Raw genomic sequence first — 18,757 nt, 5'->3', positions numbered from 1 at the left:
CTGCAAATTATTTGAAAGAGTGCTAGTTAGCACAGGTTTTCATGTTGGAGAAAGTACTTACCCTTATGGACTACTGCATTCCAGTGCTGGGTAATGTTCATGGGCACACCTGAATCTCTTAGTTCAGAGACAGACTGGCCTTATCAGAATCTGTATGCTTTTCAAATGCTGGAGGAACCCAAATAAAAAAGTATTCTTCTGCTCCAACAGTAAGTACTTGTCTGGCTGGCTTGACAGCATGTATTGAAAGGATATTAAATGCCAGGCTGCCCACTGGCTGAAAGCAAGCATGGATCTGAACTGTTTCTACTTCTGAGAGACACTTAATGGAAGACACTGATGAATATGTACTTCACCTGGCAGTTTTACTATCTCCATATCTGTGGTAAAGAACTTCAATTATTTTTAAGGAATGACTTTCCAACTTCAGTCTCACAAACATATTGCTGGACTGCAGAGCCCAGGCAATCTGTCTCAGAGATGAGTCCCAGCCTTCTGCAAGGACCCACCTACACATGAACACACTAGAGTGTTGGACTGAATGGGCACACTTGCTAACCAGTCTTTCCATGTTTCAAAGGATATCTTGTTCAGTTTTTGATGAATGTTTTCTATAAAACCCCTAAATTATTCTCTCTTTTCTTGTGAGAAAGAGCTGACCTTTGGTTTGTCAGTTATTCATTTTCTGGAATCCCTGAATATATTAATATTTTAACAGGTAATGTGACACTATAGACTGGGAAATCACATGTGAAACATTTGAGCTAAGTGCCGTGAAGATTCATCTAGCAATCCTCTCAGCTTTCTATTCTCACTTCTAGGAAACTGTATGTTTATATACCCTACTATTCATAAATCTGTTTAAGATGCAGGATGATTTCATTTTCTGTTGAGAGAATACAAGAGAATGTAGGTCCATACAGCTAGCTTTCTATACTGTCATTTTCCATGGTGACATACATTTCTCACTGAAGGTTGTCTCCTAGGTTCATTCAAGAAAGGAACCCTTCCCCTTCTTTACATCCTAGATATCAGGTGTGTTATCTATTTTTCTTTAGAGAGAATGAAAACCCCTAAGGAGACTCCCACTGCTTTTAAGAGAAAAGGGGTCTGTGAACACAGAAGTGTCAACATACGGCTGTTACACAAGATATTAACTAGCATTATGACCTGCTGTGAGAGTGCTAGGAACCATCGTAAGTGACTTAAATGCACTGCATAAGAGTTTAGTCAATTTTCCTGGTACTGATGAAAAATGTCTTCTTGAGATCTACAGAACAACCATTTATAGTTTATCCAAAGAAAAACAAGTAACTTCTTGGTAGATGATGTTCTTTGACATGTGCTGTCCATGTGTGTTCTGTCCCCTTTATCCTTTATTTCAGATAGGGAAATCTGGAAGGGTCTAAGAGCAGTTGTGGGCATTACTTTGTTCACAAAGGCATCTGGTTGGGCAAAAAGGGATACAAGTAAAGCCCGATAATTTTGATTCAAGTGTTTCTGTGTACAGAATTAGTGTGAATTCACACATACATAATGCATCTTTGAGACCTTCCAGTTACTGGTAAGTAACATTCCTGTTTAAAGTGATATTTGCATTGAAAGGTAAGATCATTTTTCTTGGGCTTTGTCATCTCCTCCCCTCCCCAGCCCCCCCCCCCGCCCCCATTTACTTAATTTCCATTTACACACTTAATCTGAATAATTTTGATGGCATGAGGTACCTGAATTAAATATTTGAACAAACCTGTAACAGTGTAATTGGGAATTTAGGATGTGGTTCAGTAGTTATCCAAACTCGAAATGTCTCATTCTGTATCTCAGCAGTAAGAAGTGTCTCCAGTAGTTCATCCATAAAATCCAGTCCAAGATGACAATTCTGAAGTAACACCCAGCCTCCCTAAATAAGAATATCAACTATTACCATATAAAATTTAGAACAAGTTATTCATAGTGCTAAATCTGTCTATATCAGAATCAAATTTGGTCTTGCACATTTGGGTTTTTTTGGTTGAGAGTTGGGGTTTTTTTAATTATTATTTTTAGGGTTGGTTTGGGTTTTGGTTTGTTTGTTGTGGGTTTTTTTTTTTAATTTTTCTACTTTTGGTCTGTTCCTGAATATTGATTTTGTATTGGCACAGTTAAAGCAAATAGGAAAAGTTAGTGGAAAAGCTATTTCCACATCCTATTGTTCACAATGAAAATAATATAACTAGAGCCAATATTCTAAGTAAAGTATCAGTGCTACCTAGTGGCAAAAAGAAGTAATTCCTGTCCTCTCCCAGCAAAACACCAGCGGTAAGAAATCCTGCCATCAGTTCCAAAAGATTAAGAGTGGAAAAATAACAGCTGAAATCCAAGGAATACATCTTTTTTAAAACTTATTTGTTAATAACATAATCTCAAGTATGTATAAAGAGGTGGTAACAAGACTCTAAAACTTTTCAACTGCAATTAGTTTATCTGCAATAAATGCATATGTATGAAATTCAACCTCCGCATATTAATTTTGGTCTTATTCAGCTCTCAAGTTGCATGAAAGCTCTACTTTATTATCTCTCTACACTTCTGCTTATGAATTTAAATTCAATCATCTTTTGTAGCATCACTTTAGAAGCCTGATGAATCAGAAGCCTGATATTAAAATGGGGCATTATTTAATCAGTTCTAAACAGTGATGTGTGGATTTCATTACAGCTTGTAATTTCATTTTGGCAATTTTGTTTCAGTTCATTTAAAAAGAAATAAATAACATTTGGTGACAAAATATAATTGAAATATTTATAGTGAACTGATGGATATTAAAAAAAAGATTAAATGAAGGGGTTTTTTTCCTTCTGTTATGGGGAACCACTTTTTTGAGGAAGATCTTTAATCAGTTTGTCACATTTCAAAATGATCAGGCTCAGTTGTTTAAAATTATCTACCTGTAACACAGCACAGCAGTTTTAATCATATTATATAGTCTTGGCCAGAGGTAGGAAAAAACCCAGATATTTGTCTTCATATTCACTAATTCGGTTTTGTTCTTGCAAATCTGATGTTCACATATCCTTCCCTCTGTAAAACGCATACACCATCAAGGCATTTAGTTCAGAAATTGTTACTAGTAGCTCTACTGGAGTGCTGTTTTGAGTACCCTTGTGGTTTTAACTGAGGGCAAAGAAAGGCAGGCATGCCCCAGTTTTCACCATTCCAATGAACTGGGAGTTCATGATGACCATTCTAGACATACGAATACAAAGAAGTATGAGAGATGTATGTGTGCACTTGCATATCATAAAAATGCCATCTGCTATAAAGATACTTCTTTTTTCTTTTTTTTCCCCAAAGTGGTGTACATCTATATTCCAGTACCAGCATCACAGTATTTGGTAGGACTTGAGAGGTTACTGGGATATGATATACAGAACTTCCATAACCAAGGCTGCATTAGCTAGAGAACCTTGGATTATAATGTCTAGCAAGTGTGCAGTAAAGGCCATATACAAGTATTATATTTGTCTGTAATAGGGAAACACAAATGAAGCAGACTGTACTATGGTCAAATGAATAAATATCATCTGGCAAGAGATTATTTTTTTTCCCCTCAAATGAAGATATCTCACAGATAGCAGGCAACTATCCTGCACTATTCCAGCACAACTGGAATTCCCTGAACTGATATTGCCTGACATTTTCTTTTTTCTGCATGAAAGACAGGAACTCCTGGAAAGGCTCTGAAGCACTTCTGTCTATCAGAATAAGAGGATGGGACTTTGCAAGCATTTCCTTGTTTCATTGTGATTAAACATTGGAGAATAAAGTGACAAAAGAGGTATTTAGTTCAGAATGAAATCTGAAATAATCTTGACAGTGAAGCTGCAACTGTCTCAAAAGTACATTTGTTCTTGCAGTGTGTTCTGTGTTGTGATCTTATTTTCACCGTTTGTCCTTCCAGAACTCTCACGGGTGAGAACAGAGACCCAGGGAATCTAATGGATGCCATATATTGTTAGGAGTTCAGTTTTAAATCTCATAACAAATCCATCTTTAACTTTTTATCTAACTTTTGATGAATACTCCCACTGTAGGTATGAAAGCATACACTGGTTAACAAATAGGTAATACGGTACCAATCAAACCTTTTACTGAACACAAGTCAGGTAAGGTTTCTGTAGGTGAATATTACAAGCAGTGGTATAGTCCTGATTTAGTCAGGAATGTCGGTTATGATCAGCTGAAAAATATGTTTCATTTATCAATATAGTTCTTGCAGTCTTCTACTCTCTATTGGTAGAGATAGTCTAGTCCTTCATAATACTGGAATAAGACTAATTCCTGACATTTGGAGTTTACAGGCAACTCTGGCTGCCTGTCTTCATTTGCACTGCCCACAACTCTTTGAAGTGTCCAGCTGACCAGACTCTGCTACCTTTACGCTGTAACTTCTATATTGTATTTGAGGTGTCAATTACCATCTTTCTGGAGCTGTTGCTTAGACTTCTCATGTTTTTACTATTTGAGAATATCATCTGCCATAACAAAATACACTACAATATTTAAGAGAAAACTTCTTAAATATTGTTTGAAAATTCTTAGACATCCTGAGACTTGATGCCAAAAGGATTGGCAATTAAAGAAACAAAGAACCAAAAGCAATTGCTGGTGAGCAAGAAGCCCTCTCACTAGCACAGATGTGAGGAAAATGTGAGGCAATATTAAGAGCCAGCACATCCTTCGGTATCTACAGCTTTAAGCTATGTGTGCACTCATCATTTTATCTAGTAGAAACTATGCAACTTCTAGGTAGCTCTCATAGGGGAAGGGGAAAAAATATTAAAAAAGAATGCCAGTAAAGAGGTGGGATCTGCAAATCCTGCAGGATAGAACTAGGACATGATGTCCTTTTATCATTGGATAACAGCAATGTGATAAGAAGGTAATGTGCTACCTTCAAAAAGCTGCTCAATATTACTGCTGGCAGAAGTACTTGCACTCCACTGGCACATGCATATCCCACTGTGGAATGTTTTTAGGTTCAGACACTCAAGGACACTTTTTTTTACCCTGAGATATGCCCGATAGTAAGGTGAAAATGCAAAATATTAAAGATTGCATTAGAAGAGGTGTAAAAGAATGCTAAAACAGAAAATGAATTTATATTGCAGGCTTTTTTTCCCCCACCTGTTGCATTGACATCTGTATGAATTTGCGTGCATGAACTTCTTGTCCTTGACCCATAGAGATGGTCCTACATTCTACAACATATTTGACAATATATGATTAACTTGCATTCTTCAGAAAAAGTAAAAATTCAAATTCAGTCCAAAAAAAAAAGTGTTATAAATACAGCACAATTAAGTACATTTTTATACAAAAATATATACTTATGAAAGTATAATCTCTCCACCGTAATATGCTACTATTTATAAATTTTCTAAACATTGAAACTTTGTAAAATAACATTAAAATATACTTCCACAATATTTACATTATTTGTAGAAGTGAAAGACTGTGACTACTTTTATTATTGTCAATGGGAATTTGTGCTAAATTTTAATGAAGCCACAGTATTTGAAATATGAACCCAGATTTTTCTTTAAGTCTAGGTAATACAGGCATGTAAATGAGCACAATGCATAATTGTAAAATTGCATTTGCGAACATATTAATGTGATTAATATAATGAATATAAGTATCTACATCCAACTAAGTTTGTATGCACAATTTTTCAAAATTTCCATATAATGGAAAATAAAGTCCAGAATATACAAATGTAGATCTTGTGGGTATTTTTTGTTACAAAGTAATCTTGTAAGTAGATTTTTACATTACCTGTAGTTAAGAGTTAAAAAAGAAAACAGTACTGTCACCATGCCAGAATTAAAAAAAAAAAAAAAAAAAATATTGTCTTATAGTTAGGAATTAAAAAAATAACATCACTGTAAAGCATGATAATGATTTCTAAAAAAACCCAAACCCACGCTGAAAACATTACTGTCCAACTGCATACAGAATGATCCCCAGCATACCATCTTTTATTCAAAGTATTATCTTATCTCTAAGATGATCATTCAGGAAAAATCAATAGTGCAATAGAATTTAAGAAATACTTTTCAGAAAAAAAAATATCTGAAATTACTTACATTACCCTGTTGTATCTTAACACATGCCAATAATTACTTCATACCTAATTTAAGCTTCCTAGCCAAGGAATCAATCTGAATAGTTGGGTCAGATCCCATAGACAATAAACAGATGAGAGGTGTTCGTGTGTCACTTTCCTCCCAAGTTTTTTCTAAATTCAAAATGACTGGTTCTGTATACTTCTCATCCAAGGAATTTGCAATATATTTCCTGGCTTGGGAAAGCGTTCGGTCTGGACACCAAGACCTAGCAATAAAAATATATACCAAGATACAAATTTAATGCCTCTTCCTCTTGCAAAGACCAGACTTAAATTAGAAATTTTGTTTTTTTCTAATAGAGATTTTTGCTTCATAATATGCATACATATATTTATATACACACATTACACACATTCATATTTGTATACACACATTCATGTTTGTAGGTTTGTCTTTACAGATAAAATAATAGACAGTGCCAGTAGTCTTTATGACTGTGCAATACTTTTCAGTTGCTTACAATTTTGCCTTAAGTAAACTTTTTGCAGTGAAATTTTCTGTTCTGGGTACCTTTATCAGGTTGGGACATTCTTCATTGTAAACAGAGCTTTTGTATCTGAGGACTCAAGTAGGGAAATGGAAGATTGTTTATGCCCTTTAGTAAAATTCTGCTGATGTTTCATTGGGTCTGTACAGACACAAGTCTTTTGCACTGGATTGTATTTCTGTTGTGGTTGACTCTTTATTTTTCCCATGGGGGAAAAAAACCAAACAACTACTTTTGGATAAAATATAAGATGTTGCAAAGCTTCACTTATTCTTATTATTTAAAGGCTTAGGACTTAGATGCTCTCCCTCCCACTTCAGAATGTATAGCACAGAACAATATAGTACTCCTTCCATCAGGTTCTGGCATATTTTTACTGCACAGGTTGAATCTGCTCCAAAGACAAATCATTGTCTAGTAATTAATGTTGTTGGTTTTTTGTAGTTTCTCTGGTTTATTTGTTGCACCACTTGGAAAGTATACAATGAACGTAGGAAGATATGATCTCATGCATAAGGCAGCTGAATGCTGCTTTGGGGAACTCCATTCTATCCCAAGTCCTGCTGCAAAGATCTCAGCTGATGCAATAAAATAATTTATACCATGCTTTTCACATGGGGCTTTTGAACACCTGTTTTGCACTTTCACAAATCTCTCTCTTTTTTTTTAATTACTTCTTTAAAGTTATTAAAAATAGTTCATTTTGAAAGAAATGAAAAGAAAAAATTAAAACTATCTGAATTATTCTACTTTTTCAGTGGCTTTTTGGAGAAGACTGCAATGTGGTCCCCAGTTTCCATTTGTCATGACATAAAAGCAAAGCTATAAATAATATTTTCTAGAAATAACTTTTTTAGACTGTTTGGAGGATAGCTCCGAATTGAGTGAATTGAATAATATTTCATGTCACCCAGAAATTAATAAAAATGATGCTATTATGATAATAGCATACTGATAGATTGAGACACATGATGCAGCCATGTATGCATTTTCCAGTTTTCTGAAGATGCTCACCTGATGAGTAAAAGCCTGCGAAAGGTGTCAAGTGAATCATTATATCCATCAGGTATAATTTCTTCCTCCGGAGCATCTGTATCAAACCAACTTTTCCATCCCTTTTCATTACAGGCTATCTAAATTTATTACATTAATGCACATAAAAATATATTTCAGCTGTAGCAAAATCCCCTTGTAAATATATGTCTTAATGAGAGTCTATCATTATATTAGGATATATTACAAGTAACATTACGAGTCTATAGCATTTAAGACATACACCACGTGAATTGTTATTAAGCTGTTATGAACAGAAATTTTAGTACCAAGATGCAGGCTCTTAAGCTAATCAGCTACCCATGGATTCCCCTCCCAAACAAATGCAGCTGCTTAGGAAAAATCAACAATTAGCAGAATGATTCTATAGTACAAGAGAAACATACTGTGATTAATTTATTCCTTCTGATCACAAAGTACTAAGAGGAACAGAAAAATCTGTCCCAGTACAGTCCAGCCAGCCAAAGAATCACAAATTAAAAATAACAGAGTCTAGTAAGCTTTTAACTTGAGAAAGAATAAATCTCACTGCAAATATCATCATTATTTAGGCACCTCTTAAAACCCATGACCTAATAGGACAAGAGATACTGTGGATAGAACATAGTGAAAATTGCTATGTAGTTCAGTCTAATGCAGTGACTGAGAAGAGTCAGCTACCACAATATTCTCAGATCACTGGAAAGAGAACAAGGAACACAGTGATACCATCTGTTCTGAAATGCAGTTCTGTATGCCTATTATAAACCAAGCTGCTCTGTCAACTTGATGACTTGGTTTCAAATGGAAGTAGTTTCAGAATAACCTACTCCAAGAATGGACCAGGAGAAGAGTGAGAAACAAACGTACAGGGACTTCTTCCAACCACATATTTCCTATAATGAAACTCAGAGAGATTCATAAACACCATATGTCCCTTTCTGAACTATAATCCGAGTCTGAGAAAAAACCCACAAACAACACACTTTATAAGCAAATAGGTCAATTCTCCACTAACTGACATCAACTTGAGCACATACTAGGAAAGTATGGAGAGCAGGTACCTTCTTAAAGCCAGGCCACAGCCAGAGATAGGTTACTGAGCTAAAGGTATTTTAGATGACTCAGTAAAATCATTAAGCTTTCATTATATATTTCTTTTTACCATCTCTTATCGCTCAACCATAGCTGGAAGTAGTAACAGCGTGAAAAGGAGCAGGGTCATCTAAATGTTTAAAGAGCAATATGTTTTCATTACATTGTTAGGCATCTGGGACTGGAGGACTTAATTTTTAGAGAAGAAAAAAATTGTAACTGGTAAGAAAAAAAAAAAAATCCCAAGCAACCTCTTGAGAACTGGGCATACCATTTTCAAGTTAATATGATGAGCCAAATAGAACAGCACATCTAATGGATGCAAATAAGTATTAAAAAAATGTTATTTCCGTATTTGTATTTTTTATTAATACTCTAGCTGGCACCCTCCCAGACTCTCTATTACTAAAATCACCTAATAGTCACTTTTCAACTTGTAAATATATGCCAATTTTAAGTTAGTGCTAAAAGATTAGTTAAAATAGAAGCCTTTTGGGGTAACATGTTCACCGAAGTACTTTGGAGCCTAAAATTTTGTTTGCACCAATTCTAGAAAAGTCTTATAACAGAACCATTACAATCTACAAATTAAAAAGAAAATACATAATTCATAACCCCATGGCTAAATTTAAATAATGTTAGCAACTGTGCAGTGGCACGCATTTTGTGTTCTGGCACCCTAACAACCCAGAGTGAAGGCCTAACTAGAATTCCTTCCACTTTATCCTAACTTAGTATCCTGTTTTGATACCTCCAGAAACCAAAACCTAGAGAAAATGGGCTGGTATGTATCCAGATCCTGCCTTGAAACAGAGTTGGGAACCAGCCAGGACCACTTCCAGGTACACCATTTACATAAAATCTCAGCTACCCTTCAGGGAACTAAATGCCATCACAAAATGGACTTGGCTGACCAACATAACAGTAAGAACTTTGTGTCCTGGCTATCAGCCTGATTAACAAGGAGTGCTTAGGAAGTACAGAAAGATAAATACTTAAAGAGTGTCTTAACTACACTAAAAAAAGAAAAATTTACCAAAGTAAAGAAAATAATTGATAAACATGTCACGAGCTTATGTGCATATAAGTTCATGTGTATCTTAATAAAATGAATAGTATTTTTATAGCTAGCTCATGATATCTGAATAACACGTTAACCTTGGAATGGAAATGAATACTTAAAAATAAGCAGCAAACAATTCACTTGTAAAAAAAAATAAAAAAGATCTATCAGACTCAAGACATAAAACATTGTAACTTAAAACCTGAGACTCATAGATTAACTTTCTGAGCCTTTTTTGATACCTCTACTTTTTTTATTCTTTCTCCTTATTTCTCTCTTTCACTGACTTTTTAACTAGTTCTTTGCTCCTGTTCTCTTTCTACCTCAATGAGTATAATACAAAATACAATAAAGCAGATGGAAAAAAAAAAAAAAAGTAGAGCAAATAAATATACCCCAATTCATGCTACCTCAACTGTTCATTTCTATGCCTTTATTCTGTATTCTCTCTGGCTTTGTTCTTAATTACACCTCTTGCGCATACTAAATGTAAAACATGGGAGCACAATTATGATTGTAAAACTTAACATTAAAAAGATAATTAGTAGATATCACCTGATTCAAAATTTCTGCAAACTGTGGAAGTTTGCTCAATTCCACTAGGTTTAACCACATCATGTCAAGAATCCAGCGGAAGGGTTTGGGTGGGCAAGCCTGTAGATCCAATGCCGCACCTCCTGTATATAAAAACATTCTGATGAAATATACATGACATTCCAAGGGTAAAGATATATTTGACATTTCTTTTTAAAGTATGTTTTCCAGCCCATGTAATTTTCACTGGAGTACTAATTGCACTCTTGTGTACTTAGCATTTATTTCAAAAGATCATAGGATAATTCAGTCTGGAAGGGACCGCAGAAGGTCTCTAGTCCAACCTGTTCAAAGCAGGGTCAGCGATGAGATAAAAGTCTTTATTCTGTCTGGTCTTGAAAACCTCCAAGGACAGAGACTGTACAACCTTTCTAGACAATATGTTCTAATGTTTGTCTGTCCTCATAACTAAAAAAATTGCCCTTACACCCACTCTGAACCTCCCTCCCCCCCACCCACCCCAGTTTATTTCTGTTGCTTCATCTTCCTGCTGTGCACCACTGTGAAGAGCCAGGGTCTATCTTCTTAATGGCCTTCTCATAGGTGTTGGAAGGCTACTATTAGGTCTTCCCTAAGCCTTCTGTTCGACAAGCTGAACAAGCCCAGTTCTCTCAGCCTCTCATCTTAGATCATGTGCTCCATATAGTTTGTTGTTACAAGTTTATACAATGATACTGATTATATTTGAAGTATGGGAAATTTTTTAATAATCTCTTTTCCATCTGTGCTGATAATACAGTAAAGATAATTTTGTATTTATCTGAAAGATAAAAATATTCCTCTGAAGACCTTCTCTTAGCCAGCCTATATTTTATGCCACTATTTCTAAAAAGAAAAGAAATTGAAAAGTCTTATTTTCTCAACCACAAACTTCTACCTCTTCTCTAATGAAAAGCAAAGTTGTAATATCTGAAGAATGTTACACGTGTTAGCAAAGTAATCTCCTGGGATCACTGGAAAAAAAACCAAACAACACAAACACAAGAAAGACACTCTGGACTGATGGAATCAATCAACCCTAGACCAGCCTAACAAGCACAAATCATTTAAAATAGCATGTATAAGCCCAGACAGCCACTAGATAACACACGTGTTTCACATCCTCTGACATGCAATTGAAAAGGAAATACAAAGGAACACCTCTGGGATAAGACTGCAATCCTATTTTAAACAGATTAACTTTTTATCATAATTTTCTTCTTGTTGTAGCTGCCTCTTCCTCAGTCCTCCACAAATTAATTAATGTCACTTCTTTGGAAAACTAGAGGGTGGTGTTCCAGCAGTCTCCAGAACTAAGATCATTTATTCACTTAGGTCACCAGTATAACAAATTTCACCAACCTGTTACAAACAAACTAAAAAATTACCTCAGAATAATAACTATTATTTTTAAGCACTTATATGTATGTGAGCATGTATGTGTGTGTATACCTAGTCTATATATATGAGCTGTAATTATTTCAATACTTCAAAATTATATCTACATGCTTACCAAAAATGACATGCATAAGTATGTATGTAGATCCTTTTCAATTTTAATATTTCATTATTAATACTTTTACAAACTGTGTCTAATTATTCCATAGATTATCAAGAGGTTTTAACACAGAGATCTTTTTTCTTATTCTGTACCCATCTCATCCTCAAATTCTCCATGAATGGAACGTAGAGAAAATTAATCATAAAAGCAAGAAGGAAAAGAACAGAAGACAAACTTATCATCGGACTGAAAAGGAGATTAGAATATTAATTTCTTAAATAAAGCACTTTTTTATTTAATAAATTATTGGGAAGACATTGTGTATAGTATTTTTGATGCAGCTGAAGAACTAAGACTTACTTTAAAGTTCTGACATGTTATAGGAAAGAGTTTATGGTGCTGCAAATGCTATAATGCAACAAATTTTTTCTGATTTTCTGGAAGTCTGTTCTGCCTACATTATAGACTTTAAAAGGGAAGATTTGATTCTTTGAGATGTTTTCCTGCAGGCTTCCAGGATGCAAGAATTTTATTTATATTATCAGTGATGATTTTCAGGAAACAGCAGCTCTGCTTCTTTTAAAAGAATAAACACATGATTCAGAAAGACTAAATATTTTCCTAGCTACCTGAATATCCTTAAGTAGAAACACAAGAATCACCTTGCTGAATCTGGACGTTAGTATGCCAATAGGAACACTTAACATCAAAAGAAAATAAAAGTTTCAATTAAATGAGTGGGCAGTAAACAGATCTTAGGGAAGTTTTTGCTTTTGGGGAAATATTTAAACGTTATTTTTTTGAGGCAGACTTATTCAATGAAGAATGAGAATTACAAAAGTGCAAACAATGTGTTTCTCATTGCAATACTTTATATTCTTGCTATTAATACACATACCTAATCTTTTGATAAATCCTGTTTTCTTATGGTTAGTCATTTGTTATGTTAATGATTTAAATATACAATGCCTGAAAAAGGCTTTCATTTTATTAGTTTTCATTTTGCCACTCATAGGCATATGTGAAAAGTTCCAGCATCTTGAAAAAAATGTGGAAAGCTTTCCTCCACATATGGATAGTCAGATATAAGCAAGAAATGGAATTAGATATAGAATCAAAGAATCATAGGATGGTTTAAGTTGGAAGCGACCTCAAAGATCATCTAGTTCCAACCCCCCTGCCATGGGCAGTGATACCTTCCACTAGACCAGGTTGCCCAACACCCCATCCAGCCTGGTCTTGAACACTTCCAGGGAGGGGGCATCCACAGCTTCTCTGGGCAACCTGTTCCAGTGTCAGAATCACCTCCCCTGACCTGTTGGTCACGCTTCTTTTGATGCAGCCCAGGATACGGTTGGATATGATTAACATATGACTTGAATATTTTCATGAACTACTCAAAGGCCAATTAAAGGGCAAACTCTTGTTCAAGAATGTGAAGTTCCTATGTACCAATCCAAATTATTTCTGTCATGCAAAAATGTAAAGCTACTTCATCTGCTTTTAATACGAAGTTTTCCTACCGTTGTGCTTTTTCTCCTTCCCTTTACCTTAGGGATGACAAGCTTCAGTAAACTCACAGAAAGGGCCGCTTCATGAAATCTGAGGTGTAAATACTAATTTTTCTGCATTTCCTGTAACTACTTGTTCAAGTTTCCTTCAAGCATTCTCTTATGTCTTTGGCATTAGCGTATATAGTTAGAAATAACTGCCTGGGATCCATGTATGGATCTCAGAACTTCCTCTTAGTTTCTGCAAACTGAAATAATGGAAATCAAAGAGAGGATAACAAAAAGTGTTTACACAAATCTATAATCCGTTATTAGCAAAATGATACCGTGTTCCAGAATCACATCTTTTGCAAATTTAATACAATAGGACAACAGGAATATATTTGCAATTTATTGAATTCTGTGAGAGAATTACAATCACTTTAGCCAAAACGACTCCATCAAAGCAGAGAAGCAAAGGAGCAAGAAGTCACCTAATTTATAAAAATAAGGATACAAATATAACACAAAAATATACAATTATGAAACCAATTGATGGAGAGAAGCAGAACCATCATCCTGATCTCAGGATAGAACACAGCCTGGGTAAATGGCGGAGGTAGAACTGTGATGGGAAAATCATCTAACTTCACTGGACCACAGCAGGGATAAGGACAGAGGCAGCTCCACAGAACTGCATGGTAGAAACCATGCAGCCAAAAAACATACTTTGTAATGGTATAAAAGTTTAAAAAGTTGAAATTAGCTCTACACATAGCACAATTTTTTAAACTTACCTCTAACGAGTGCATGGAACTCTCTGTTTTTCACGTGTCCTCTCTCAAGATCAATTTTTAATGTCAGCAGGAGGATAAAGAGGAATTTGTGGTTTTCATACAAGCCTCTAACAGAATATGAGTAAGTTTCAAAGGTAAGATACTCAATAATGTTTGAAATTCTTTTCTGAGGTAAAGGAGACTTCTTGGATCTGAATCATGAAAACAAAGCACAAAGAAAGCATGTTAATAACAGCAAATACATTGGAAAGACAAACATCTGAATAGTAGAAAAATCTGTGTCTTCCTACTTGGTCATGGATTGATCAAATAACTTCAAGAACTGAGCCAGTGAAGTTTGATACATATTATTGACTATGCTCATTTCTGTAATAAGAAAATAAAGAATGCTTCCACGTGTAGCAGCAGGTCGATATTCCTCCTGAGCAGTGTTAATCTTCACTTCAGTTTCTGCTGCCACAGACAACTTTTCAGCTACTTCAGCAGCTGTTTGCTTTGTTGTTTGCAGAACACCAATCAAGGATTCATCATCTACTAGTGAACCTAAAAAGTTAAATATTGGATGTTTAGGACATTTTTATAATTATTTTTTCAATTCATACATGTAAAAATTGAAAGGCCAAACTACAGGAATTAGTTATAACAAATGGAAATGATTCACTGAAGTGCAGAAAGCTTTGAAAATTACTTTCAACACCATTTATGGTAGACCATTAGACTTTGCATTTTCAGTGGGTTAAGGATTTGCCCATGATCAGATACCTTATCTCATGTGAGGGGCAGAAAGCTCTCAAGAAATTGGTTTGTTTCACAAAATTCGTTTAGGTGTTAAAAATACTTAGTGTCTAGGGTTGTATGTACTGGCACGCTATAGTACCAACTCCCTCACACACCGGTAAATGACCAGACTTCAAATGTCTACCATTAGATGTCCTCTTATTGTATCTTGGATGGATAAATTAATTTCTGTATGGAAAGGTTCTAATGTGAATCAGCTTAATCTGCCTTATCTGCTTAATCCTGGTCTTTTACACTTTGATACAGAACCTCTGGTTGCACTTAGTTTGTACAGAAGATTGTCTTCCAGTTCTTTCATCTTTCTCTTATTAAAAGTTACTTCTTCCATGAGTTTAATTTGTTCTGCCTCTAGTTCCTATTACAAAAAAAAAACAAACCACAAAAACCCAAGAAAATGTCATGACACTTTATGGACTGTAACTATGAGTCGTACTTAAAATTTAGTTGCTGATTTTTCAAGTTCATGAAATGTGCATTTTCCTTGTTCAGGTACCTAAAACGTGTTTTTATAATATCCCTTTTTTTTTTTTAGCAGTATTTATTCAGTATCTTATGAAGTATCTTATCAATGCCAAATGCTTCCACTTAATTGTTTGTATCATACTGACAGCCATACATAGAAGATCCTCTAGGTGTATTTTTATTATTTAGAAATTTCTATACTGAATATGAATATAATTTTAGAAAATGGCTGATGTCTCTTTTCCATTTGAACATTTTTCCCTACAATACTAAAAACAGTTAAATAAATAATAATAAAACATCTATTGTTTGTGTGCACTGTTAGTTTACCTGTTTTTCAGTAAGAATTACTCTTCTCAGTAACTGATTCTCAAGTCCTTTCATTGTAACAGTAAAATCAATAATTGATGTTTTTGCATTAATTTCAGGCGTGAAAGCAGGATTGGGTAGCTTTGTAGTAATGTACAGTCTAAATGAACTCATAACATCTACTTCCTTATCACCAACTTTCACCTGGGGAGTAAGTTAGAATAGTATTAAGCAGAGGAAAATGATCTTTGTTTGACTCAATAGTATTGACCAGAAAAAAAATTATAGTATTTGAGAAACCAAAGAGAGGAAGTTTATTTCACAATTCAAATTTGTCATGAAAATAACAATTGATGATGAAAGGTAGTAGTTAGGGTACATTATAAAAGTAGCATTGCCCTCCAGGTAAATATAGGGGTTTCTTCCATTGTGGATTCTAATTATTGGCTTCAAAACCATTTGGTTTAGGTTTTGTGCTTCTAATCACACCTCACATGAAAACGGTAGAAACTACTGACCTTTGGAGAATTCATTGTTCTTGTATGTTCAGGAAAAAAAAAAAATATTTGATCTAACAATGGAACATAAACTATTGGAAATTAATTATATATATATTTTTTTAAGACTAAGTGGATCTTAAAGAACCTTTCTAAAAGAATTATAAATTTATTCCGTTTTCCACAGATATTTTTACAGAAGTTAAGATATTCCATATCTGCAGTCTAACTTGAAAGCTGCATGTGCACAAGCAAATCTGATCACTGTGTACGACCCTCCAAGGCCACTTCAAATACCTTGCTTAAGAAGGAGTAGAACCAAAGCACTCCCTTAAGCATATTGTTTGCTCTGACATTCAAAGTAAAACTACTCCACAAAAATAGCAATAATTTTATTTTCATTATCACCTAAAATCTGGTCTACCATCTCACTCCTATCCCAACCAGGTCATTAAGATTATCCGAGAAAAATACATATGGAAATATAAAGCATGTGCAATCCTTTTAATTCAGGATGTTTGAAGTGGGGTTGTTTTTGAAATTTGGGAGTGATTTCTTTATGTAATGAAGGTCAGAAAGACTCATGATTTTTCAAGGTTGAGAATATACTTGATATTATTAATAAAACTTTGTGCTTTTTGGCTTGTTCCATCAGAAAACAGTTTTCCAGATTAAAGATTCTGCAGTTGCTACAATCAGTGCTCCACACTTGGAAGAGAGAGATCTTTTCAATTCTATTAATTCTGTTAAAGGGTATAAAATAAAATTGCTTGAAAATCAATAGAAAGTACTGTAAGCATTCAATAGGATAAACACAACTGGTTCCAATTTGAAATCTTCAGTAGTAACTTCAGTAAACTCAAATTTTAGACTCATGAGCTTACTGCTCAGCTGAGGCTCTGTCTCCTATATATTATTAGTACAGTTTGATTCTTCACACTACCCTACTGAAAAAAAAAGTTTACATAATTCAGCAGAGGTTTGGAATAAAAGCGTAAAATATCATTCTAGCTACTTATTCCAGATCTTTTATTTGATTACTAACCTTAAAAGAAGTTCCAGATTTCATGAAATTCTTTTCTAATATATTATCAAGGACTGGATCCAACTCTTCACCTATATCTTCAATCACGAGTGATCGTCCCAGTGAAAGACTGTCTTCTAGGTGTGTACGGAAATACTTGTCATTCAAAGTTGTTACCTCAAAAAGTAAATTATAAATTTATATAAGGACAAAAACTTTTCTTTAAAGTCTTACAGGAAAATCACAGATCTAACTATGACATTTTTTTCATTGTTTTTGTTAGTTGTATTTTAAAGAAAAATAAATGTTGACCATGCAGCAATTTATGCAGAAATACTTGTGTATACAATGAAAAGTATCATAAAAAGCTGAATTAAAAGATTAGCTGCAATGGAATTCACAGAACTTCATTATGAGAGCAATAATGTACCAAGTAAAACTTGTACAGCTTATTGGAAATTGAAGATGTTAAATATATTTCTGAAATCAGAGATGCCTAAGTTTTAATTTTCTGTTCTACAACCTGAGGACTAGATTTTCTAATTTTAGCTTTCAAGTGTTGAGAAATTTTTTCTCAAAACCTGAAGTCAGTCTAACAGATGACTTGCTGTTACAATATTATGAACTCAGATATTTAAAATATCTTTAAATGGGATTCATAATATATGAAATCATTAAAAGACATGAATAAATAAATAAAACACTACTTTTGTATTGCTTCCTAGATTTTGATTTTCAGAAAGTTCTCATATTATTTTCAAGATTTTCTCTACAAGTATAAAATAGGGCCATTCTACTGGAAAACAGCTTTGCAGAAAAGGACCTTGGGGTCCTGCTAGCCAAGAAGTTGAACATGAGCCAGCAATCTGCCTTTGCAGCAAAGGCCAACAGTGTTCTGGGCTGCATTAGGAAAAACATTATCAGCAGGTTGAGGAAGGTGATCCTTCCCTTCTGCTCAGTACTTGAGACATATCTGGAGGATGGTTGAACACTAAAACAGGTTGCCCAGAGAGATGGTGAAGTCTCCATCCTTGGAGGTATTCAAAATCCAACTGGACTGCCCAGTCCTAGGCAATCTGCTTTAGTAGATCCTGCTCTGACCAGGGAGGCTGGACTAGATGATCTTCAGAGATCCCTTCCAACCTCAACTTTTCTGTGGTTCTGACAGTTTCTTTTATAACAATAAAATCATAAGCAAGAACTTCACATTCACTTTAATCCAAGACTTAAAATCTTCAAAATCTAGAGATCCTAAACCCCCCAAAATTTAATGAGATTCAGGAGGACATGTGAGATTTTGCAATATTCAGGTTAAGAGGTTTAAAATGCAGGTTCCTTTTCCCATACTAATTCATTTGTGAAAAATTCATTTGTGATGCAAACTACAGGTGACACATGAACGTCTTTGTATTATATTTCATGAGCTGACACTTAACTCCATCGGCTTAAAGCTATAAAA

The 18,757-nt window shown here is 34.6% G+C and overlaps 1 protein-coding gene across 1 annotated transcript in view; it reads right to left on the bottom strand.

The window, feature by feature from the left end:
- The window catches only part of DNAH8 (dynein axonemal heavy chain 8), a 148,202-nt gene that overhangs the window by 14,544 nt on the left and 114,901 nt on the right, over nucleotides 1-18,757 (bottom strand). The window contains exons 74-83 of the mRNA XM_054820742.1: nucleotides 17,320-17,475; nucleotides 15,799-15,981; nucleotides 15,256-15,361; nucleotides 14,499-14,751; nucleotides 14,209-14,399; nucleotides 10,403-10,524; nucleotides 7,672-7,790; nucleotides 6,173-6,375; nucleotides 5,167-5,240; nucleotides 1,748-1,900 (exon numbers count right to left, since the gene is read on the bottom strand). Of these exons, the coding sequence (XP_054676717.1) occupies nucleotides 1,748-1,900; nucleotides 5,167-5,240; nucleotides 6,173-6,375; nucleotides 7,672-7,790; nucleotides 10,403-10,524; nucleotides 14,209-14,399; nucleotides 14,499-14,751; nucleotides 15,256-15,361; nucleotides 15,799-15,981; nucleotides 17,320-17,475 (1,560 nt within the window). The remainder of the gene's footprint in view (nucleotides 1-1,747; nucleotides 1,901-5,166; nucleotides 5,241-6,172; nucleotides 6,376-7,671; nucleotides 7,791-10,402; nucleotides 10,525-14,208; nucleotides 14,400-14,498; nucleotides 14,752-15,255; nucleotides 15,362-15,798; nucleotides 15,982-17,319; nucleotides 17,476-18,757) is intronic.

This window comes from Grus americana, chromosome 3 (genome assembly GCF_028858705.1).
Source record: "Grus americana isolate bGruAme1 chromosome 3, bGruAme1.mat, whole genome shotgun sequence".
In the NCBI taxonomy this organism is placed as follows: Eukaryota; Metazoa; Chordata; class Aves; order Gruiformes; family Gruidae; genus Grus; species Grus americana.
This window is presented reverse-complemented; position numbering and strand designations above follow the sequence as displayed.